The sequence below is a fragment of the Colletotrichum higginsianum genome (genome assembly GCF_001672515.1).
Source record: "Colletotrichum higginsianum IMI 349063 chromosome 7 map unlocalized unitig_7, whole genome shotgun sequence".
NCBI classification, from domain to species: Eukaryota; Fungi; Ascomycota; class Sordariomycetes; order Glomerellales; family Glomerellaceae; genus Colletotrichum; species Colletotrichum higginsianum.
In genome coordinates this window covers 1,438,954-1,460,529 of record NW_017263917.1, presented here as the reverse complement: position 1 = coordinate 1,460,529, position 21,576 = coordinate 1,438,954, and the positions used below count along the sequence as shown (strand labels likewise).

General features: G+C 56.5%; 9 protein-coding genes across 9 annotated transcripts; 7 read left to right on the top strand and 2 right to left on the bottom strand.

Moving 5' to 3' along the window:
• Nucleotides 1–1,241: 1,241 nt before the first annotated feature.
• CH63R_10123 (Alcohol dehydrogenase GroES-like domain-containing protein) lies at nucleotides 1,242–1,640 on the top strand (the record flags this gene model as incomplete). Its single annotated transcript, XM_018305097.1, has 2 exons — nucleotides 1,242–1,285; nucleotides 1,409–1,640. 2 exons carry the CDS (start codon nucleotides 1,242–1,244, stop codon nucleotides 1,638–1,640), a joined length of 276 nt encoding a protein of 91 aa, XP_018154521.1.
• Nucleotides 1,641–1,658: 18 nt separating this feature from the next.
• Nucleotides 1,659–2,906, top strand: CH63R_10122 (Alcohol dehydrogenase GroES-like domain-containing protein; the record flags this gene model as incomplete). Its single annotated transcript, XM_018305096.1, has 6 exons — nucleotides 1,659–1,763; nucleotides 1,825–1,929; nucleotides 1,989–2,192; nucleotides 2,259–2,524; nucleotides 2,580–2,677; nucleotides 2,749–2,906. 6 exons carry the CDS (start codon nucleotides 1,659–1,661, stop codon nucleotides 2,904–2,906), a joined length of 936 nt encoding a protein of 311 aa, XP_018154520.1.
• A 2,024-nt stretch (nucleotides 2,907–4,930) lies between these two features.
• CH63R_10121 (uncharacterized protein) lies at nucleotides 4,931–5,748 on the top strand (the record flags this gene model as incomplete). The annotated part of the gene is made up of 2 exons (XM_018305095.1): nucleotides 4,931–5,010; nucleotides 5,073–5,748. 2 exons carry the CDS (start codon nucleotides 4,931–4,933, stop codon nucleotides 5,746–5,748), a joined length of 756 nt encoding a protein of 251 aa, XP_018154519.1.
• Nucleotides 5,749–8,223: 2,475 nt separating this feature from the next.
• On the top strand, nucleotides 8,224–11,826 carry CH63R_10120 (HECT-domain-containing protein; the record flags this gene model as incomplete). The annotated part of the gene is made up of 1 exon (XM_018305094.1): nucleotides 8,224–11,826. One exon carries the CDS (start codon nucleotides 8,224–8,226, stop codon nucleotides 11,824–11,826), a length of 3,603 nt encoding a protein of 1,200 aa, XP_018154518.1.
• A 424-nt stretch (nucleotides 11,827–12,250) lies between these two features.
• Nucleotides 12,251–13,098, bottom strand: CH63R_10119 (50s ribosomal protein mrp49; the record flags this gene model as incomplete). Its single annotated transcript, XM_018305093.1, has 3 exons — nucleotides 12,251–12,701; nucleotides 12,802–12,908; nucleotides 13,060–13,098. The coding sequence occupies 3 exons, from the start codon at nucleotides 13,096–13,098 to the stop codon at nucleotides 12,251–12,253; spliced, it is 597 nt and encodes a 198-aa protein (XP_018154517.1).
• Nucleotides 13,099–13,437: 339 nt separating this feature from the next.
• CH63R_10118 (Duf974 domain containing protein) lies at nucleotides 13,438–15,641 on the top strand (the record flags this gene model as incomplete). Its single annotated transcript, XM_018305092.1, has 2 exons — nucleotides 13,438–13,960; nucleotides 14,011–15,641. The coding sequence occupies 2 exons, from the start codon at nucleotides 13,438–13,440 to the stop codon at nucleotides 15,639–15,641; spliced, it is 2,154 nt and encodes a 717-aa protein (XP_018154516.1).
• Nucleotides 15,642–16,458: 817 nt separating this feature from the next.
• CH63R_10117 (Type 1 phosphatase regulator ypi-1) lies at nucleotides 16,459–17,075 on the top strand (the record flags this gene model as incomplete). The annotated part of the gene is made up of 2 exons (XM_018305091.1): nucleotides 16,459–16,651; nucleotides 16,732–17,075. The coding sequence occupies 2 exons, from the start codon at nucleotides 16,459–16,461 to the stop codon at nucleotides 17,073–17,075; spliced, it is 537 nt and encodes a 178-aa protein (XP_018154515.1).
• Nucleotides 17,076–17,655: 580 nt separating this feature from the next.
• Nucleotides 17,656–18,659, top strand: CH63R_10116 (urease accessory protein UreG; the record flags this gene model as incomplete). Its single annotated transcript, XM_018305090.1, has 2 exons — nucleotides 17,656–17,843; nucleotides 18,020–18,659. 2 exons carry the CDS (start codon nucleotides 17,656–17,658, stop codon nucleotides 18,657–18,659), a joined length of 828 nt encoding a protein of 275 aa, XP_018154514.1.
• Nucleotides 18,660–18,954: 295 nt separating this feature from the next.
• CH63R_10115 (AARP2CN domain-containing protein) lies at nucleotides 18,955–21,472 on the bottom strand (the record flags this gene model as incomplete). Its single annotated transcript, XM_018305089.1, has 2 exons — nucleotides 18,955–21,287; nucleotides 21,379–21,472. The coding sequence occupies 2 exons, from the start codon at nucleotides 21,470–21,472 to the stop codon at nucleotides 18,955–18,957; spliced, it is 2,427 nt and encodes an 808-aa protein (XP_018154513.1).
• Between the last annotated feature and the right edge of the window lie 104 nt (nucleotides 21,473–21,576).

The following is a 21,576-nucleotide window of genomic DNA, read 5'->3' as shown; positions in this document are numbered from 1 at the left end:
CCTTCAGCCAGCCAGAAAGGAACGGAAGAAACGCTGATGGTGGTCGAGATGGCCGCCGTGGTGGCTCTCTCGGTTGCGATTGGAGTCTGTGGACCCCCCCCCCCCCCCCCCTTTCTTTTCTACCTTTTTCTAATTCCCATCCTGTAAAGTCGTACATTTCGTCCGCCGCGTTCATCTCTCAATGGTTCGATGAAGGTCCATTGACCCCGTACCGCGGATTGAGCTAGGTAGGGTGATGGTCTGACTGACTGGCTGGCAGTTGTCGGATGCTCGGGGAGTGGGTGGGCGCGTCGCCATGGCCGTGCCTCTGTCCCCTCACATTTCGATTCGTCTCCCTGCAGTTGGTTGCTCCAATGCTCCCGCCTTTGCCCCCAGTTTTTCCACGCCAGAAAGTCTCGTTGCTAGTGCCAGCCCTGCGTAATGACGCCCACTGTGCAGCCGAAGCAGGCGGGGAGCTCTGGGGGTGGGGCATTCTCAGGATAGAGTAGACAGGGGGGGCGGGGCATATGGCGATGGAACAGGCTCAGCGTCATGGTCCTGTCCACAACTAGGTCAGTCTTTCTCAGGGGCTTTTCTCTCTCACCGATCAACCTTTGGCCAGGCTAAATTGGGCATTGCCCACGGCTTGGTATGCCGCCTCGTGTATGTGCCATCATCTGTTAGCCGAGCGGTGCGTCAATGTCTGTCGATGAGGATGCGGATGTGGGTGTGAGATGCGTGCGGGATGCAGCTAATACATCAACACACTATTCACATCCCTACGTCTTGTACCACAGTACCTACTTTACAGTACGAGAGAAGAGGCACACACAATTCGGTGTAGCCATGGGAGCCCGCCGATTTAATCGTGTAATGCAAGTTCCAGGGAGCGTTAGATGTAGGTACCCTGACCTCAGACATACCAGCCAGCTACTCCTCGGGCCCTTGTCCCATCTCCAACCCAGAATGCGCCCATTCCCCGCGTTGTTTGAACGTGGGCTTGTTTGCAGGCGTTGTATAAAGCCGTCGTTACTGCCTCCTGGTCCTCGGTTCGATGCTGAACTCAAGCACCTCCTCACCTTATCCCCCTCAGTGAGCTTTCTTCTCTGTAGGTTGCCAACCTTCGTGCCTCAAGTCCCAACCCCTCCGCCAGAGTTAAGCATCACTTACACGAAGAACATCTACTGACTCGGTTCGACCTCACTTAGCTATACTAGCAACCTAATCAGTGCCCAAATCCTAAGCTAGCAACTTTCCCCATCATGGCGAACCTTTCGAACCTCCCCAAGCAGATGAAGGCTCTCCGGTATGGGCCCCTTGTGCCGAGCTCTTGGTTTCCCATCTTCATAGACAAAATGCTACTTACCGCGGATCTTTGTTCACTGGGTGTGCTGCCCCTCCATCGGCGATAAGCTGACCCCTCATTCAGATACGAGAAGCCCGAGGATTGGTCAATTGTCCAGGTCCCTCTGCCAGAGCTCCGGGAGAACGACGTCCTGGTCAAGGTTCGCGCGTGCGGTGTATGTGGCACTGGTGAGTCGATTCTCCGTCGTATCCTGCATTGCTTATGTCGTGCGAGTGCGGCTATCAAACAAACAGTTGGGGAACATGTGCAACTAACACCAGTGCCACAGACTTGGTACATGACAAACCCCCCCTGAGCGTGCGCTCGTAGCGGCATGGCTGATTCTTGTCGACAGCACATCCACGAGGGAGAATTCATCGCCAAGTTCCCCCTGATTCCTGGCCACGAGACCGTTGGTGTCGTCGCCGCTGTCGGACCCGTACGCAGATTATCCCCCAGCCCCTTGTCAACAATCATGGCCCTACTGACACCGGGTACAGAAAGTCAAGGACTTCAAGGTCGGCGACCGTGTTGCCGCCGACAACAGCGAGCTCTGCAATGAGTGCTTCTACTGCCGCCGCGGAGAGCTTCTGCTCTGCGAGCACGTACGGCTCCGCTTTGCGACTCAAGCTGTCCAGAATGAGATGCTAATATCTTCATGCAGTTCGAGGCTCACGGTGTCACCATGAACGGCGGTTTCGCCGAGTACTGCGCCTACCCCGCCGGCAAGGTCTTCAAGATCAACAACCTCAACGACGTCGACGCCACCCTCCTCGAGCCCGCCTCTTGCGCCTGCCACGGTCTGGACAAGATCCGGCCCCGCCTCGGCTCCAGCGTCCTCATGTTCGGCGCCGGCCCCACCGGTCTCGTAGGTTCCCCAATGCACCTGGTGGTAGGCATCACACACACTCTGACCAGCGGGCCTTGTGTCTAGATGCTCGCCCAGCTGATGCGCCACAACGGTGGCTGCAACGTCACGATTGCCGCGCCTCAGGGTCTCAAGATGGACCTTGCCCGCAGCCTGGACGCCGCCGACAACTACATTGAGCTCTCCCGTTCCGACCCCGAGGTCCAGTTCTCCCAGCTCAAGAACGACAACCCGTACGGCTTCGACGTCGTCGTCGAGGCCACGGGCTCCGTCAAGATCCTCGAGGACGCCATCAACTACGTCCGTCGCGGCGGCAAGCTTGTCGTCTACGGGTAAGACTGTGAACACCGTTGGGACCTTGGACATCAGCTAACTCGCCTCGTCCAGTGTCTACTCCAGCTCCGCCCGCGTCTCATGGCCCCCTTCCAAGATCTTTGGTGATGAGATCACCATCCTCGGATCTTTCTCCGAGACCTACATGTTCCGTATGTATCCCTGTTTGCTCTTGGGACCTCACAAAAATACTATTATGCCGCTGATACTAACCCTTGTGCAGCCGCCACTATTGACTACCTCGACTCCGGCAAGGTCAAGACCAAGGGCATTGTCAACAAGACCTTCAGACTCGAGCAGTTCGGTGAGGCCCTCGAGTCTATAAAGAACAAGAGCGCCATCAAGGCCGCCATCGTCTTTGATGACGCCACTGGAGTGTAAGCGCTCTCTGTGCGCACACCAGCATGACAGAAGCATCTCTCCCACACATATGCACATGAGCGAATATCTTTCCCTTCGAGAAAGAAAAACCCCAACGAAAAAAAAAACACCCACAAGAGTTGTAATTGCCCACGTGCAGTTGTCGTTGATGCTGTTCGCAAAAACAAAAGAAAAAGGTTGACATGGGCTTATCTCATTCCGTACTTTTCTTTCTAGATACGCATCGAACCGGTGTCAAAGGTTGGCAGGACGGCTGTAGAAGTAGAGTGGAACAGCGGGTGTGGTTCTTGATCGGTTGGTGTTGTCGGTGTTGAGCGAACTGAGCAGTTTTGACGATTGGCGGTTGGGCCAGTGAGCGGTTGAAATTTACAAAAAAAAAGTTGGCGCAGAGGGGACGGTGTTTGAACGGTTGATGAATGATGACGATGATTGCTAGTCCGGCTTTGGGGGGGGCTTGATCCGATTCGGCGGTTGCGGAAGAGGAAACGATAAGAAAAAACAGGCAACAAAAAGCTTGGTATTGGTCTCTCAATCCATTCGCCCCCTACTCGTTGAATTCCGACTCAAACAAAGAACCCAAAAGGGCAATGAATCACCACGAGTCCTGATCGTCGTCATGCCTTTCGTACTCGGGTGATCGGGGCATCAGTCTTACTCGCTTTTGATAATGACCCGGCCCAGAGTCGGTTCTCGATTTACGAGTTGCAAGTGGAAGAAGGTTGTACATTATCCGGACTGGAGAGTTTCCTCCGGGTTATACGAAATAGGCAAATACGTTGCCCCATGATTGCTTTCCTGAGCAAACACCCCAAAACCCTAAGTAGTTGACTACGCATCCACGGCGAAGCCAAATCTGCCAACCTGCTCTGCCCCCCGCCCCACGCTACACACGTCTCGATACAACCGCATCCCTACGAGAGCCTCGCTATTTGGGTGACGTTTGAACGCATGCTCCGCCCCGCACACTCTCTCTTTCCGAGGGAGAGACTGTTGAGAGGCCAGTTGGATGAAGCACATGTCAATTCCCCCCCCTCAAAAAACAGTACTCACAACATTGTCCAACGCATGCCGAGATTAAGCATGCTCCCCCCCGCACAACCTGCGTCACACGTAACTTACACGGCGAAGGGTAAACCCGTTGTGTCTTTCTTTCCACCCGCCTCGATAAGGCTCACAGCATTTGAAGTCAGCCATTCTCGGCAGGTAGGCAGTGCCAATAAGCCCCCCCTCACTCCAGGGTCAAGTTTTAGAGCCCGAATGGCGGCAGCTCTGGCGCCGCTGACACGCGATTTGAGAGGCGCGAGTCTCCGGCTGGCGGGTGAGAGCCGCTGCCGTAAGCACACAATGCGCACAATGTTTCCCGAAACGACATCCAAGCGAGGAACGCATTAGACAGAAAGCAGTAACATGGCTACGCGTTGCTTCGAAGCAGTGGTATGTGAGCGGTGCGAATGCGGGTGCGGGTGCGTTGTGTGAGCCGGCTCCTTCTTTGGCTGCGGAGCCCCGTCGCCATATTGGTGTTTCAACGCACAGGGAGTCACCGTTTAGGGATGATCTGGCTGTAGGCGCAGGGATGTTGTCCGAAGTGTTGGGCGAGGATTTTCGTCTGATGACTCTGGAAGTCTGTAAACCTTTGGGGGGGCCTTGTCAACGTTGACGGCGCGCGCCTGGGTAGCAAGCTATGCGAGAGCTATGCGAACCGTGGTGGAGCTGGGCCTCTTGTCGGAGACGCGACTCTTGTCCCGAGGCAAGAGGGAAGGAAACCTGTGGCCGACCCAGTGGCACATGGCAGCTGAAGCTGCATGTGTTCTGACGACAACGAGGCCGCATTGCGGTGGTAATGACCGGGATATTATTAGATGGGCTGGCATGCGTGTGTATAAAGGACGTTGTCCCTCGCTTTTTTGTCTGCAAGTCAAGCAACCAGCCTCAATCTTGCACACAGCTCTTCACTTACATCAACGCATCAACTCGGTCAACGTCATCACTTTTCTAGCGCTCCACAAATCAGCACACTAGCCAACATGGAGGCAATCACCCAAGCCATTATGAACCGGTCTAAGCTGGAGGTGGAACTCATCAAGATCTCGCAGCCCACGGCGGAGTGAGTGGCCTCAGACCGAACACCGATTGCGGGTTGTGCGTTGCTGATTTTGAAACGCACAGTTCCTTCGTCATGACCATAGTGAGCAGGGTTACAGGCACCGGCCCGATGGGCGCGACTATGGCGCCAATGACGGTCGACATGATGTTCAACGGCGGGTGCTTTGGAAAATTAGATCTTCCCGAAGTCAAGACCAAGTCCGGCGGAACGGAGGTGGTTGTCCGCGACCAGCTCATCAAGATCGTCGACCGCGACGCCTTCATGGCCTTCGTCAAAGCCATCATGTGCGACAACCAGCTGGTGCTGCGTCTCGACAATGGCGATTGCACGATTAAGGCGCTCGGTTTGTCAGCCAAAGTCAAGTACGCCAAAGATGTGCCCATCGTCGGCATGGGCGGTCCCAAGATCGCACAGGTTAACTCTCAGGAGCGAGGAGGCGGATTCGTCAATACGATGAAGGTGTACAACCCCAGCCCACTCGAGATTGATCACGGTGTCAGCATATTCGAGCTCCGCAGCGAGAGCGGTGAAGTGTTGGCGGAGTTGAAGGGCGACCTGAAGATTGTTAAGGGCGACTTTGAGAGCACGCTTCAAGGCAGTATCAAAAAGGGCGCCAAGCCGTCGGACAAGGCCAGGATGGTGGGCGTCGGCACTCAAGATTCGAACTGGTGCAACGACACGATCAAGTTCATCGACTGCCCGTTCTCTATATCGCCTCAGTTTGCTCAGATGCTGTAGGGTATACGGTGCGGTTAATAGATAGCTAACCACACAGATACGTTATGACGAACGAAATTATGACCATCTTGCACGTCCATTCAGACGTTGCCTTCCTTTCGATGCATCATGATGCTTAGATCTGGCCCTGTCAGCATTGAAGAGATAAGCGAGCGCTGCCTGGCCAATGAGCAGCTCTCAGCACCTACGCTGTCGTAGGGTAAGAATCAGTATGCCCGTTCGTCGTCCGACAGGACCTCCACATACAAACAAAAACTCCACATACACGTACCTAAGTAGTCCGACAGGACCGATTACGGCAGCCCGGAGCTGTTCAGCCAAAGGTTCCCGGCATGCTTGGGGGAACCCGGCTGTCGGATAATGGTGATGGTGTCGGTGAGAAGTCTGAGGCCAGACTCGGAAGTGTATCCAAGGATGGAGTGATAAGGTGAAACGGCCGAGGCATTTGTCGCAACCTGCGCGTGCGTGTTTGTCTGGAAGGCCTGTGGATGAGGTTGAATGGGAGTGTGACATTCAATGCCAAAGGGCAAGTGGCAGAAGAAGAGGAAGAGGCAGAGATCCAATGGCGGAGCTTGACAGGGACGCAACGGGGATCCGCGACAGGCTTCTTTCCGATTCCCCCGTTTGTCGAGCTTGGCGCAGATTGGACACCGACGGAACTCGGAAGGAGACGCAGATGGATGGGGGGAAAGGAGCCAAGGACCGCCGGCCGCCAGTGTGCCGGCCGCGGGGAAGTGCGATCTTGGGCCTGGGCCGCTGCATTGGTAGCAGCGCGCTGAGAGTGTGTCCGTGTGAGTCTGTGAAGGTGTGCCATGGCAAGGCAATAGCAGGAGGCAATGCATCCACCGCCAGAGGGTGGTGCCCCCCTGCAGGTTCCTCCTACAGCAGCCACAGTCTGCAGATGACTGACTGGCAGAGGGCCCTGAGCTAGAGGCTACCTAAGAGGAACCCACCTGCTTTGGATGGTCAGCTCAGGACCCTGATCACCCTCGCCAGAGAGAATTGTTTGGGCTGAGTTGACAGGGGGTCCGTCATAATATCATCGAAATTGCAACATTATGTCACTCCATCAGGTACAGACATCTCGACTCTCTGCCCCCAGACAAGCAGCACTGCTTGGGACGTTGGATGTTTCTGGGATTTAAATTACAATAGCAAGCTCGTCTACCTGTTTATGCTTGAAAAACAAAGGTATCTGTCTCTATCTGCGCTGAGGAATAAACTGGACGCACAGTCTCTACACGTCCTAATCTAGCTCGGTAAGTACCTACCTAATCGGAGAGTCAGCGAGTCAACTAGGGGTAAGGAGACCACGCACATCGCGCCAGGGAGACAAAAATTCATTGGATTAAACGGGGACGACATTGAATTAAATGGAGAAGGGCGTCCGGCCAGCCAGCCACGGTGCGTCGCGAAGATCGGCTGTTTAATGTGCTAATATATCGGGCCCCGTCCTGCTATTCCTGGCCCCTGGGAACCGCCTGGTCAGCTCATCAAATACGATACTCGAGACGAAGTCTGCTGATAGAAAGAACATGGGCCGCCGGAATTTCGCCTTGTCTTGCTTTGGGCGATTGTCATCTCGTCGCCCAAGCCCAACTCGGGTTCCTAGTCAACCGTTTCCGTCACAATCTCGATTGCTCTCAGTCTCCGTGCCTTGCCAAACGACGGGCCTGGTGACCCGGCACGCGGCGCTCAGTTGCAACTTTGCAATACGTGATATCCAAATCGTCGTCTTTGGGATGTCCGCCCCCCCGTCGCTTAATGTCATGTCGCTCATCGCGTGCACGGCGCAAATTGTTGGCTTGGGCGCTAGAGGCGGTCAATTCCCCTACGTCGACCCGGCCCAACCACCGGTGCCATGCCCATCCCATAACAAAAACAACCACGACGACGTACAAGGCACAAGGTCCTTGTTCGCAGCTCAGGCAACACAACACCCTCAGCCGCTTGGCAGTCAGTGTCGGACTTGGTTGGTTCTATGGCCTCTCAGCTAGACCCGACCACTGCAGCTTGATCCCGCACCACTGGCACACGCGAAGTTTTCTTCCTCCTTGTGCATCGACACCTGCATCGTCGTGCATCGTGAGCCTGTTCTCCCTGCAGCAGTGGTGTCTTGTTATTTGTCTCGTCCCTTGACTTGGATACATACATCCTACATCTATATACACTCGTTGGAAGACAGACACAGACGCATACACACGCGCACAAAGTGCAGGCTTTCCCTCCTTCTTGGAGCCAGTCACAGCAGTAGTTGCTCCTCCTTCCCTCGTATCCCTCTCTTTTACTTCAAACCCCCTCCCTGCCTTGGGCACGGCTGTCCTCCGTACGCTTTTCTCAAGAAAGCTTAATCTTGCCTTCCCGCATATCCTTTTCATATTCTTCATGCCGGTTTGCTGCTTGCAGAGGAAACTGCCTCCATGCCCCTGTCGTTGTCCTCGTCGCAGACATTAGACGGCGTCGTCGCTCGCAACCATGGCTCCTTGGTCGCAGCGTCAAGCTCCACCTCTTCGCCCTCTCACTCTCCGTCAAACTTCCGCCGACTTGGTTTCCCGAGTACACAACCCCTCGCTCACCGCGCCACCTGGTCAACTGGGACGACTACCTGACTATGCGGTTTTGGATAGCCCGCACCTCCACGACGACTCGAGCTCCTCAGAATCCGATTTCCACCCAAGACGTCCGCGCCGACCCACCCACTCCCGCTCCATGAGCCACCCGTTTCCCTCCCTGTTCTCGAGCAAGAAGAAACGACCCGACGCCGCCCATGACACCGACTCCGACGACGATGCGCCCGTCATGTCGAAGCCGCTAGGAGACAGCAACACACACAAGAGGGGCGGTACGAGTGGTGGCAGCAGGGACTTCGCCACAGGCAACTGCATGACCTGCGGGTCCCTTGTGCGCTGGCCGCGGGAGCTGAAGGTCTTCAAATGCACTGTCTGTGTGACCATCAACGATATCCATCCGGACCAACAAACGGCCAGAACAAACACGGGCCCAAAGTGGCTTCAACGTCCGTCCCAGGATTCGACGTCACCTCAGAAACAGTCAACGCGCCCAGCCGAACGATACGAAGCCAGACCCATCTCGCTCGAGCAGACTAAAAGGCTGATTCGACAATGCATCCACGCACATCTGGCGAGTGCGATTAGGAGGACTTCGAGCTTCGAAGACGAGAGGCGCGAGAATATCGAGACGCGTGCGTCTTCAAACCCGTTGAGCAAACTGGGTGGCCGACCACTCACCTCAAGGACTACCGGAGTCTCGCAACACAGGCGGGAGAAAAGTCAAGGCAGTGGACCGGCTTACGTCTTTCCCGAGCAGCCGATTCTTCGTTCTAATCCGCCTCGTGCGCCGCCAACAGCAAGATCCTTTTCATCTTCGTACCCCGAAAGGCCCTCCATGCGCCAGCTCACGGCAGGCGGCAATGGGCCCCGGCAGGCAGACCCCGGCTGCTGGAATGCCGACGACCCCAAGAGGATATTCAGGCCGCTGGAAGACTACATCACGACCTGCTTCAGCTCATTTCATTGCGTGAACTCGTCCTTCCTATCTCGACGACCCGCCGTGGCTGTGCGCTCAGGAAGTGAATCTGCTCCCCGGCGACCCCCCGCTCCTCGACCGGAACCAAAGTATGCAGGACAACACACCGAATCCCCCATCTGTGATCTTGATCCAAAGCTTCTGTTGCTGGGTGATTTCGCTGAGAACGGCACGTGGTGGACTGGGAGTCAGGGGCAGAACGGATCACGCCACAAGCGGTCGGCCTCACACAGGATCGAGGAGGCGCCTTCGTTCATCACACCGCGGTCGCCGCAAATGGAATGGAACGACATTGCGGAATGGTACAGGTCCGTCATCAACGCGGCAGAGTCCTGGATGTCTATCTATGACGAGATGACTCGGGAATCAGTGGCCGACCCCCTGTCTGCCACGGAACTTCGAGCCCTGGAATCCCAGCTGCTGTTCGGCCAGGACCACACCCATAGGGCATTGCTGAAGGCTACCGAGACCTTGCTCAAGCGGCCTGGTCGCCCTATGACTGAACCGGAAGACCTGAGATATCTTCTCATCATTCTGGAAAACCCATTGCTCCACGGCGAGCCCAATGCTTTCCAGGGAAGGCGGAGTGACCAAAGACGCCCGTCGCTGAAACGCGATGAGGCTTTGAGAGAGGACAGATCGACTCTGAAAACTGGTCCAGTATCTGGACAGCACTCTGTCATCATCAAGCGAATCCTAGGTCTGATCTCCAACTCATCTAGTTCGTGCCAGAACTATTTGACCACATGGTTCGCTCGGTACTCGGAATCTAGGTTCATAAGGATCAAGGATCTGGCCGCAGGGTTCTTAACTTACAGGCTCATCCGTCAAAACGAGAAGAAACATGAGGTCAAGGTGGACATCACAGCCGGACTGATTCCCAACATGAGCGCCGGGCACTCTGCGGCTTCGCTGCATGCTGCGCTAGGGACACAGCGTAGCTCCTCGAGGAAGCAGAGGGAGCAACCAAAAAAGATGGTGTACAATGAGGACTGGCAGATTCGGGCGGCCGCGCGAGTCCTATCTCTAGTTTTTGCGGCAAACAATATGACTCACATTCGACGCCCGGATCATACGTTGAGGAACATGAGCAGCAGCACCCACAGAGGCGGCATCCAGGCGCATGGTCAAATCATTCCGACGAGCGATTTTTACAACACCATGATCGACTACACCGATCTCGTGGCTGAATTCGAAGCCTGGGAGTCGAAACGGGGCAGGTTTTCATTCTGCCAGTATCCGTTCCTGCTGAGCATGTGGGCCAAGTCCCAGATCTTGGAGCACGACGCTCGTAGGCAACAGATGACCAAAGCACGGGACGCCTTCTTTGATAGCATCATGACGCGAAGGAATGTTACGCAATTCTTGGTGCTCGATGTTCGACGAGAGTGTCTGGTTGATGACAGCCTGAAGGCCGTCAGCGAGGTTATTGGAAGCGGGAGCGAGGACATCAAAAAGGGTCTACGCATCGTTTTCAAGGGCGAGGAGGGCCTGGACGCAGGAGGTCTCAAGAAAGAATGGTTTCTTCTTCTTGTCCGTGAGGTGTTCAACCCGGAGCATGGTACGTTTCAGCCTCGGTCAATTCTAAATGCCTCTAACAAAGCAGCAGGTATGTTTATCTACGATGAAGACTCCCAGTTCTGCTACTTCAACCCAAACTCCTTTGAAACGTCCGACCAGTACTTCCTTGTCGGCGTTGTACTTGGCTTGGCCATTTACAATTCTACCATCTTGGATGTGGCGCTGCCGCCCTTTGCTTTCCGGAAGCTTCTTGCATCGGCCCCTAGCGCGTCGGCCGGGTCGTCTGCGCACCCTCGCCCAACCATGAACTACACCCTGGAGGACCTCGCAGAATACCGTCCGCGCCTGGCTGCCGGTCTTAGGCAGCTCCTGGAGTACGACGGCGACGTTGAGGAGACCTTCCAGCTCGACTTTGTTGTTGATGTCGAGAAGTACGGGATTGTAATGCAAGTCCCGCTCTGCCCAGGAGGGGAGGCGAAACCAGTCACCAACGCAAACAGAGGAGAGTACGTTAGCCTGTACGTCAGATATCTTCTTGAGACGGCGGTCACGCGGCAATTTGAGCCTTTCAAACGCGGCTTCTACACGGTGTGTGGCGGCAACGCTCTGTCGTTGTTCCGCCCCGAAGAGATCGAGTTGCTCGTCCGAGGCTCCGACACGGCACTTGACGTGGATGCCCTCAGGGGGGTGGCTGAGTACGACAACTGGGGGACGAGAAACCCTGATGGCGTAGAGCCGGTCGTCGGATGGTTCTGGGATACCTTCAAGGAGGCCTCGGCAGATGATCAGCGAAAGCTCCTCTCCTTCATCACCGGCACTGACAGAGTGCCGGCTATGGGCGCTGCCCTCCTCTCCATCAAGATCACATGCTTGGGTGAGGATGAGAACAGATACCCTATTGCTCGAACCTGCTTCAATATGCTGGCATTGCGGCGTTACGAGTCGAGGGAAAGACTGGAACATATGTTGTGGACCGCCGTATACGAAAGCGAAGGCTTTGGGCTGAAGTAAGAGTATCATGTGCCAATGAACTACAGGAAGCATCAGTATTGGAGTTACAAAGAGACAATGGCCCCGCCGGCCTACCTAACCGTATCAACATGCGTGTATGGCGGCTACAGAACGTCGGGTTTTGTTGGGTGGGCAATGGGTTATTTTTTGGATGTACATGGGTGTCGAGTCCGTGGTTACTTTATAATGAACAAAACTTCGTTTGTCGCCATGAGTCTTCTTCAGAAACCGGCTACAGGTCACAGCTGCGCTTCTATAATTTGGACCCCCTTTTTGTGTGTCTTGGACAGAATCAGCCAATAATCCCCATGGGTATACCAATTCATGCAGATATTCTTTTTGGTACATTTTGTACAGGATATTCATACACATTTTTTTCATTTCCCCGCACGCCCCAACTCGTACACATATCCCCATGGCGCTATCACGAGCTACCTGCCTCGGCACGTGCCCTGGCTAACATAGCCTTCTCCTTCTTCTCCTCCTCGCGGATCTTGCGGTTGCGCTGGCGGTCCACCTCGCCCTTGGCCTTGAGTTCCTCGACGGCCTTCATCTCGTTCTCGTCCTCGGGCCCGGGCAAAATGGCCTCGGCCTTTGTCTCGGCCAGGAAGTGGCTGAGGATCTCCTCCGAGTGCTTGTTCTTCATGTCGATCTTGACCACGCGCTCGACGCCCTCGAGCGGTTGCGGTGCCTTGCTGTTGTCGATGGCGGAGGAGGAGGGTTGCGGGAGCGTCGACGGGTCGACGGGGGCGTCAGTAGTGGAGAAGTAGACGGACATGATGGCGGTGCCCTCGACGTTGGCTTTACGGTTCACGACCATCGGGATGGCGGGGTTGTAATACTTTAGGCGGGGGAGCATCTCGCGCCAGAACTTTCTGCAGGTTTGGGGGTGGCTGTTGTCAGTTGCCTTTGTCTTTCTGTACATTGCGCTCGCGGGCGGCAGGCCGGGGTTAAGGGGGAGAGGTATGGACGGACTTGGGGCCAACGTGACCGGCTTCTGCGCGATTGGCGAATTCCATATGTATCCTCGTGACATTGGAAGGCAGTGTTGCGGCACCGGGGCCGAAGCGGATTTTAAGGATCTGGTAGGTTTCTCTCGCGTCAATTGAAGCTGTTTCCAGGAGCTACATCTGGGGGTGTTCTCGAGTGATCGTGTGTACCTTCTAATGGTAAGTGTTAGCTGTTGCACCTCACAAGAGATACTGGAACTGATCCCAGGGCGGGGCGACTTACAGCTCTTAAAGCATGCCATCTTTGTCCTACGCGAACCATCTTGACGAATATTTCGAGAAATATCACAATCCGGAGGGTATCACTGCCAGGCCTTCAAAGTACACCTCCGAATTGCTATCAGTCGTGGTTGAGATTCTGAAAATTGCCCGCGACCCTTGCTTTTTCGGGGGTCGGGCGTTGGTTTGTCCGTTGTCTAATAGGCCGGGGTAGTATGAGCTTGCTTGCTTATCTTATCGGTTTGTTTCCGAAGCTCGATCGATTATCTTAAAATTTTGGAAAGCTCTCCCCTTGAGGAAGGGAAAAAAAAGAGTTCCAGGGAATTCCATTAATTCCTGCGACTTGCACAGGTTTCTGTGCCATTCTTCCTCTTTTGCCACGATGCATCGCGCGCTATCATCCAGATGGCTCAGGAGCGCCCTGAGTATTGGCGACAGAGCCACCCTAGCGGAGGTGCCGATTTACCTTTGCCCGTCCCTCGGCGCCGCATCCGGGAGACACTCGTTTGCGCCGGCCGCCGAGGCTCGTCGGGGTCTTCCCTATGGACAGCGACGCTGCGTTCACGTCGAGGCCAACACAACCAGTGAAGCACAACAATCGCCGCCACCCGCGACCGAACCGACGCAGCAACTCTCGACCAAGAAGCTCCCGCTACAATGCAGCGGCTGCGGCGCGCTGACCCAAACGACGGACGCCGGACAAGCTGGTTACTACGACTTAAGTAGGAGAGCAGTGAAGGAGTTTCTTGCGCCCGCACATGGCCAAGATGCAGAGAAAGAGCTTAAAGACGAGGATAGGGTTGTCGAAGAGGCTCTGCAGAACCTGAGCGAAGAGCAGCTGGCGCAGTTGGGTTTGGACCCAAGGACTTTGCGCTACGGGGAGGAGCTGGAGACAGACCGGTCTGGTATGTGCTGGCATCCAATATTGTCTGTTACAACCACTGACTTGCTACAGTGTCACGCCCTGCGAACAAGAGAGCGCCGCTCTGCGACCGATGCCACAAGCTGGTCCATCACCACTCTGGAAAGCCGATCTACCATCCCACCGTGGACTCCCTGCGAGAGACAATCGAGGAGTCGCCATTCAAGACCAACCATATTTACCACATCATCGACGCCGCCGACTTCCCCATGTCGTTTATGCCGAGGTTGCACCAGATCCTTGACGCCAACCTGAAGCACCGCAATCGCAGGAACAGGGCCGGGCGATACTTCAAGGACCGCAAGTTCGACATGAGCTTCATCATCACCCGCTCGGACCTGCTGGCGCCGAAGAAGGAGCAGGTCGACGCGCTTATGCCGTACTTAAGAGAGGTGCTGCGTAAGTCGCTGGGAAAGTTTGGTCGGCTCGTTACGCTGGGCAACGTCAAGTGCGTCAGCGCCCAGAGGGGCTGGTGGACGAAATCCCTCAAGGAGCAGATCTATGAGCGTGGAGGCGCCGGATGGATGGTTGGCAAAGTGAATGTTGGCAAGAGCCAGCTGTTCGATTCCGTGTTCCCCAAGGGTACGACGGCCAACATCCCTTCTAAGCACAATGTCGAAGTCTCCATGTTCGCAAGGGAGGAAGATACCGACGGCACTACGTACTCGGCCGGGGACGTGTTCGAGAGCGAGGCGGACCGTCTGGACTTGGATGCGCTGCTGCCGCCCGCCCGAAACGAAACCAACTTCCCGGAAATGCCGACCGTGTCTTCCCTCCCCGGCACTACGGCATCCCCTATCCGCATTCCCTTTGGAAACGGAAAGGGAGAGTTGATCGATCTGCCCGGAGTCGCTCGATCGGATCTCGAAAACTACGTCAGGCCGGAGCACCGACAGGACCTTGTCATGCACCACCGGATCAAGCCCGAGCAGCGCTCCCTCAAGCCCGGTCAGTCCCTCTTGCTGGGTGGTCTGATTCGCATCACCCCGACAACGCCGGACCTAGTCTTCCTCGCGTACAACTTCACGCCCATCCCCGAACATGCAACGGCCACCGAGAAGGCCATTGAGTTTCAGGAGCAGACGAGAGAGTCCCACCGTGTGCAGAACCTGGCCGTGCCCGGAATCGCCGACAAGATCAAGCTCGCCGGGACCTTCCAGCTCCGGTACGACGTGACCAAAGAACGCGCGGGACCCCTCACGCGCAAACATGTTGGGGACATGAAGGTTGAGAACCTCCCCTGGCGCGTTCTGGCCATTGATCTCCTCATCGAAGGTTGCGGCTGGGTTGAGATCGTTGCGCAGGTGCGGACCAAGACCCTCTTTGCCGGTTGTGCGCCATTCACGGGCCGAGAAACCGCGCCAGAGCCTGAACCTGAGCCTGAGCCGATTGACCCCTTTGCCAAGATGGAGAAGGCGGCGGAGAGGCGAAGCGTGGCCAAGGTTGAGGAGAAAAAGCCTGCCGCAAAACCCGACGAGCCGCACTGGCCCGTAATCGAGGTCTGGTCTCCCGAGGGCAGGTTCATCGGCTCTCGTATGCCTATGAATGCATGGTTGATCAACAAGTCTCCGAAGAAAAGTATCAAGACCCGCCCTCGCAAGAGCATGAAGGGTGCGAAGAAGGCCGCCAAAGGCGCCAAGAGAGCCGCCGAGGCCGCTGCGTAGGTAGGTGCCTGTACCGACTCCATACACACTGTTGTATACCATCTGTAATAAGAACACTTGTAAAATCACTATGTAAAAAATCATGTAACCACTATGTATCAAGAATAGCGAACGAGGACCAGGGGCGTCACCGGCCCAAATGCGTCATTCATTCGGAAGACAGCTATGACATCAGCTTCCTTCTACATCACTTTTTACACCCAGCATGCGCAGCGCGTTCATTACCTTTTCTGCATGCAAACCGAGTGATGACAAGTGATTTTTGATTGGGTTTGGCCGTTGACGTACCGGCACCGGACCGTTGTCAGTAAACAAAGATGCGCCGAATCCGGAACGTCTTACGGCGCCGACGTTCCTTCAGATGGCTGGGTCTTCTCCGACCGCTGACCGGGCTGTTGTGGGTCCTGCAGAATGACGTGGGGTGGCCTGGAATGCACCTCAGTCGGTAGGTAGGTACCTAAAGACAATCGGTTTGGAACACCGTCCCCCCCTCCAAAAAAATAACAAAAAGCATGCCACCCTTTCCTTCCCGCCCCCATCCTAGAAATCAGCAAACCCCCCGACGACCCCTGAATATCCTCGATCCGCTTGCCGTCTGACAGATCTCCACGACTCAAGACGCCCAACCACACACTGTGACCACACATCGGACAAGTGCACCAAACCTTCGGTTCGAGAATTTTCCATACACGACGGTGACTTGTCGGCGTGATAACCGCCCCGGCTTCCTCAGAAGAGAGTAGCCAGCACACGACCACCCACCTACAGGCTCCCTCTCTACGCAGTTTGAGCAACACATACAAAAAACACCACCACGATGGCGGCCGTACAAGAACGCTCGCAACAGCGCTCGGCATCTGGCCCCTCCCAGACCCAGACGGAGACACAGAGCCGGACGGGCACGCACGCGATCCTCCGTCTAAGAGGCGCGCATGCGCCATCGCGGCAGTCGGTACGCTGGGCCGAGGACGTGGTGGACAACGAGGGTCTTGGTCGCAAGAGCTCAAAAGGTGTGCCATAGCAGTAGTGCTCTTCCTCGTCTTCTTTTCTTCATTTCACCGTTCATTTGACTGACTGGGTACCTGCGCAGTCTGCTGCATCTACCACCGCCCAAAGGGAGTTGACGAATCGAGCGACGAGTCCTCGTCTGACTCATCCTCCGACTCGTCAGACTCGGAAGCAGACGACGGCGGGAAACGGAGAATCCCCTCGGGCGACCACAAGGGCAAGGGGAAGGGCGGGAAGCGGAGCCACGACCACGATTGCGGCGACCATGATCACGACGGCCACAGGCACGGCAGGAAGGACAGCCGCGGCGGTAAGGAGAAGAAGACGAGGCGGCCTAGCCCGAACGCGTACGAGAGAGTGCCGAAGCCGTTCAAACCCAAGGATGAGGCGGGCGAAGGCAGCAAGGGCCCCGATACCAAAGCTTGAGTGCGGCAGAACGTTGATTTATGCATAGGTTGGCGTTGGGAGAGGGTTCGGCTTGATTATGATTACCGGCACGGACTTACAGCCCCCGGAATGGGCACGGCGTGCAAAGAGTGAAATCCAAGAGGCATACACGTAGAGATGGGCTTACTCTACCGGGTTAACGTGATCTTTTTCTGATTCTATGGTGGCATTGTACCTTGCGGCGCTGAACTGGCAGGAAATCGCCTGTGTTATTCGGGATGTGAAATATGTGGTTTCAAAACCCCGGTCCTCCTTCGTCATCGTGAGACTTCGGCCAACATAACCTTGGGAAGTGATAGCAGCACTCTATCCCCGCACCGAATGCGCCGGCGGCGGCCGTGGGGGACCCTGCGTCCCACCTCTTATCGCCCCGATAAGCCCTGAACCCCGCGAACCCTTGGACTGCTCTCAGACACAACCCCTCCGTCTTTTAAGAGCTCCCTGCAATGCATTGGAAGTCAAAACTGTAACCTCCCAGTCTCCAAAACCCAACTCCACAACAGCTTCATATATCCGTTTGTTTGCTGCACGGTCAGACACTCCTTTACAAACGCACACCATGTCTCACGAGCACTCTCACGACGGGCCCCACGGCCACGCCCACTCCCACGAGGGCGGCTTCAACGCCCAGGAGCATGGCCACTCCCACGAGATCCTCGACGGTCCGGGCAGCTACCTCGGCCGCGAGATGCCCATTGTCGAGGGAAGGAATTGGAGTGACCGGGCTTTCACCATTGGAATTGGAGGGTATGTCGTTGCTTTACCATTAGCTGCTTCGGGTGGCTTGAAAACCGCTCATCCTCCCATCTCGGCGCGAGCAGTTTGCAAACTGGAACGAAGGCTCCGGTGTAACTGCTCGAGCTCGATTGGAAGACTTCCATGCCACAAGCAATGACACAAAAGGCTAATGGACCTTCCCCCAGCCCCGTTGGGTCCGGCAAGACGGCGCTGATGCTCGCGCTCTGCCTCGCGCTGCGTGAGAAGTTCTCCATCGCCGCCGTGACCAACGACATCTTCACCCGCGAGGACGCCGAGTTCCTCACCCGCCACAAGGCCCTGCCGGCGCCGCGCATCCGCGCCATCGAGACGGGCGGCTGCCCGCACGCCGCTGTGCGCGAGGACATCTCGGCCAACCTCGCCGCCCTCGAGGACCTGCACCGCGAGTTCGACGCCGACCTGCTGCTCATCGAGTCCGGCGGCGACAACCTCGCCGCCAACTACTCGCGCGAGCTGGCCGACTACATCATCTACGTCATCGACGTCTCGGGCGGCGACAAGATCCCGCGCAAGGGCGGCCCCGGCATCACGCAGAGCGACCTGCTCGTGGTCAACAAGACGGACCTGGCCGAGATCGTCGGCGCCGACCTCGGCGTCATGGAGCGCGACGCGCGCAAGATGCGTGAGGGCGGGCCCACCGTCTTCGCCCAGGTTAAGAAGAACGTCGCCGTCGACCACATCGTCAACCTCATGCTGAGCGCGTGGAAGGCGAGCGGCGCCGAGGAGAACCGCCGCGCGGCGGGCGGCCCGCGCCCGACCGAGGGCCTGGACAGTCTGAAAGCTTGAGACGAAAGGTAGGAAAAGGAGGGAAGAAAACAAAGGGGTGGCAAGTTTTGTTGTTTGTTATGGGAAGGAAGCATTGTAATGTATGGCAGAACCAAGTGAAGAAAAAGTTGACATTTTATCCTTTATAAAAACTCCAGAGGATGGCATCAGACCTGTATCTATAGGCGGCGTTACTGCTAATCTAGGCTTTCATTTTCTTTCGCTTTTATCGGGTCCCCCAGTTCTTTTTTTTTGGTGTTCCCGTCTCATCATTTCCGACTCTTCCCCCCCTATGTTTGCCTTTTTGGTATCCCATTTATTCCATCATCACGTCACCCTCGTCGACCTGGCTGGCGACACCAGGCTCGAGAAGGGGTCCCTGGACAGGGACGGCATTTCGCGGCCACACACGCTTGTACAGACTGACGCCGATGGAGTCCTGCGGGTTGATGCGGGCGTCGAAGGTGGCCTTGAAGTATCCGTGGGTGCCGAGCGGCTCCTTGATGAAGCCGGTGCGGCCACGCTTGGTCCACAGCGGCAGGGCCTTGAACCACTCGACGTCCTCGCGGTTGAAGAACATGTAGCGGATCGTGACGATCTTCTTGTGGATGTGGTACGGGTGTCCCGTCAGGATGACCCGCTTGGCGATGACGCGGGACGTCGAGGGCGGCAGAGCGGTTCCTGTACCGATGAGCTTCAGACCGATGGTGGATTCGTTCTCGGCCTCCTCGGAGCCCTCGGGCACCGGCACGGAGCGCTTGAAGAAGAGCACGGGCACGGCGCCCCAGGTGACGGGGCCCATGAAGGTGGCTACGGCGGACTGGCCCGGGTGGAGGTATCTGCAGGACTTGTGGACGTTGTTGGGTGTGTTGCCCGGCTGGGAGAAGATGGGGTTGATTGCGAAGCGGCGAGGGCCGCACTGCACAATGATCTCCTCCTTGGCCTTGACCGACCGGTGGTAGTCAGCGCTGAGGTTGATGAGGTAGTTGACGGCCGTCTTCTTCTGCTCGTGGCGCAGCAGCGAGAACAGCGTCACTGGCCGGCTGGGCTGGTACGACTTCTCAAATGACGCGGGGACGCCCTTGAGGTGGACATGAACTCTCGTACCGGCGGGGACGCCGCCGACGAGAGCCTCGCGCGTGGTCCGCGAGCGCGAGGCCTGGTAGTCTGGGATCTGGAGAAGCTTGCGCCACGCCTCGGGCTCGTACGCCCGGTCTTCGCTCTTGATCCACTCGCTCGTCCTCAAGCTCTTAAGGCCTCTGTATCTTTGCAGGCGCTCGCGGGCGAGGACGCCGGGGTGCAGCTCGATCTCATCGGGGAACTCCTTGTCGTCTTCAACCTCGTCGGACTTCCTAGCACGGTAGGCGGCCAGGCCGGCGGCATCCTCCTCCTCATCCGGTTCGACAAACTTCTCGGACTTGGCGTATTCCGAAGGCGCACCCTCGGTGGGCTCCCTCGGTGCTTGGCCTTCAAGACCGTCCTCGGGGCGGGCTTCGTCCTCTTCAGAGTTGTCCTGCATCTCGAGGTCCTCCATGTCAGAGCCGGAGTCCGACACGTCATCACCGAGGTACCACGCTGCCTGGTAGTTGGAGGTACCCTTGGGAACTCTGGTCTTGGCCTCCGCGGCCTCGTAGTAATCGTCGTCGAAGTAGTGGTGGTCGTCAAGAAGCACACCCTTCTTGATCTCAGGCGGTCCGTCGGCCTCCATCTCGTCATCGTCCATCGCGGCGTCGGGAGCCAGCTCAGCCAGGTCATCCTGGTCCTCATCAGGGGTATCAAGAATCTCCTCGGTCTCGCTCTCCTCCACGGCCATCTCCCCCCTCTTCAACTTCTTGGGCAGTGGTGCGGCTGTGATCTTCTCGACCTGGAATGTTCCGTAGTCGCCCAGTTGGATCAGGCGGTTGGCCTTCAGGCCTCTTCCTCTGACGACACCGGTAATGACCGTGGAACCAAGTCCGGAGCTGGAGAACTTGACATCTTCGGCCAGGACCCAACTCCTATCCTCACGCCACCTGACGCCCTTGGGCGTCGTGTTGCAGAGGGAGCGCATCAGGTTGGCGCACTCCTGTCTGTTCTCCAGTTGGTAGAGCTTCTCTTGCTCGGGATGGAAGTGGGTGATGTATGACTTGAGGGAGCCTAGTGTGGACTGCTTGTGCTTGGCCTGGTCGATCTTGTCCAGGCCGTAAACAACGGTGAACAGAGTCGACAAGCCCTGGCTTTCCAAACCACGCAGCATCAACTCGCCCAACTCATCAACCTCGACGTCGGCCGAGAGCATAACCAGCACAAAGTCCGCAACCCGGGTGGCGTCAAGAACGGCGTTCAGGTCCCGCTTGAGGGGGATGTACTGGACCTTCTGCTTGAAACGATCCACCGAGACTTGGAAGGGGGTCTCCTCAACTTCGGCTTCGATGTCCACGCTGTCGTTCAGCTGCTTAATGGCGGCCGCGGCATCGCCATCCTGGCACAGAGGCACGACGGCAACAATTCTCGGGGCGCCGTCTCTCCCAACGAATATCGATGCTTCTTCCAGTCTCTCTTTGCGCTTGGTAATCTGGCGCTGCTTGGCCTGGTTTCGTCGGTCGAACTTAGACATGACTTGCTGATGGGGCGTCTTGCGCTGGCCGCGTTCTTCGCCGGGAAGTCTGCCTGTTCAATTCAACAAAATTCAGTTAGTATGATATTTCCAAATAATATCAAGCTGTCTGGGTGGTGAGTGGTGAGAATTTTGGTGGCGAACCTTTCGCAGCATCTCTCAGCGCACCCTTGGTCGCATGCTTGGACTTGAACGGCTTGTGGGTGACCTTGGTGGTCGGTCTGTGAGAGTGACTCATGGTCGCGGCGGGCGGTTTGCCGTCTCCCCCAGCCTTAAATCGAAATGGTAGCGAAGCCACGTTGAGCGAAGGCTACTTGTCGGTCAAATTAGAGAATCGGGTGG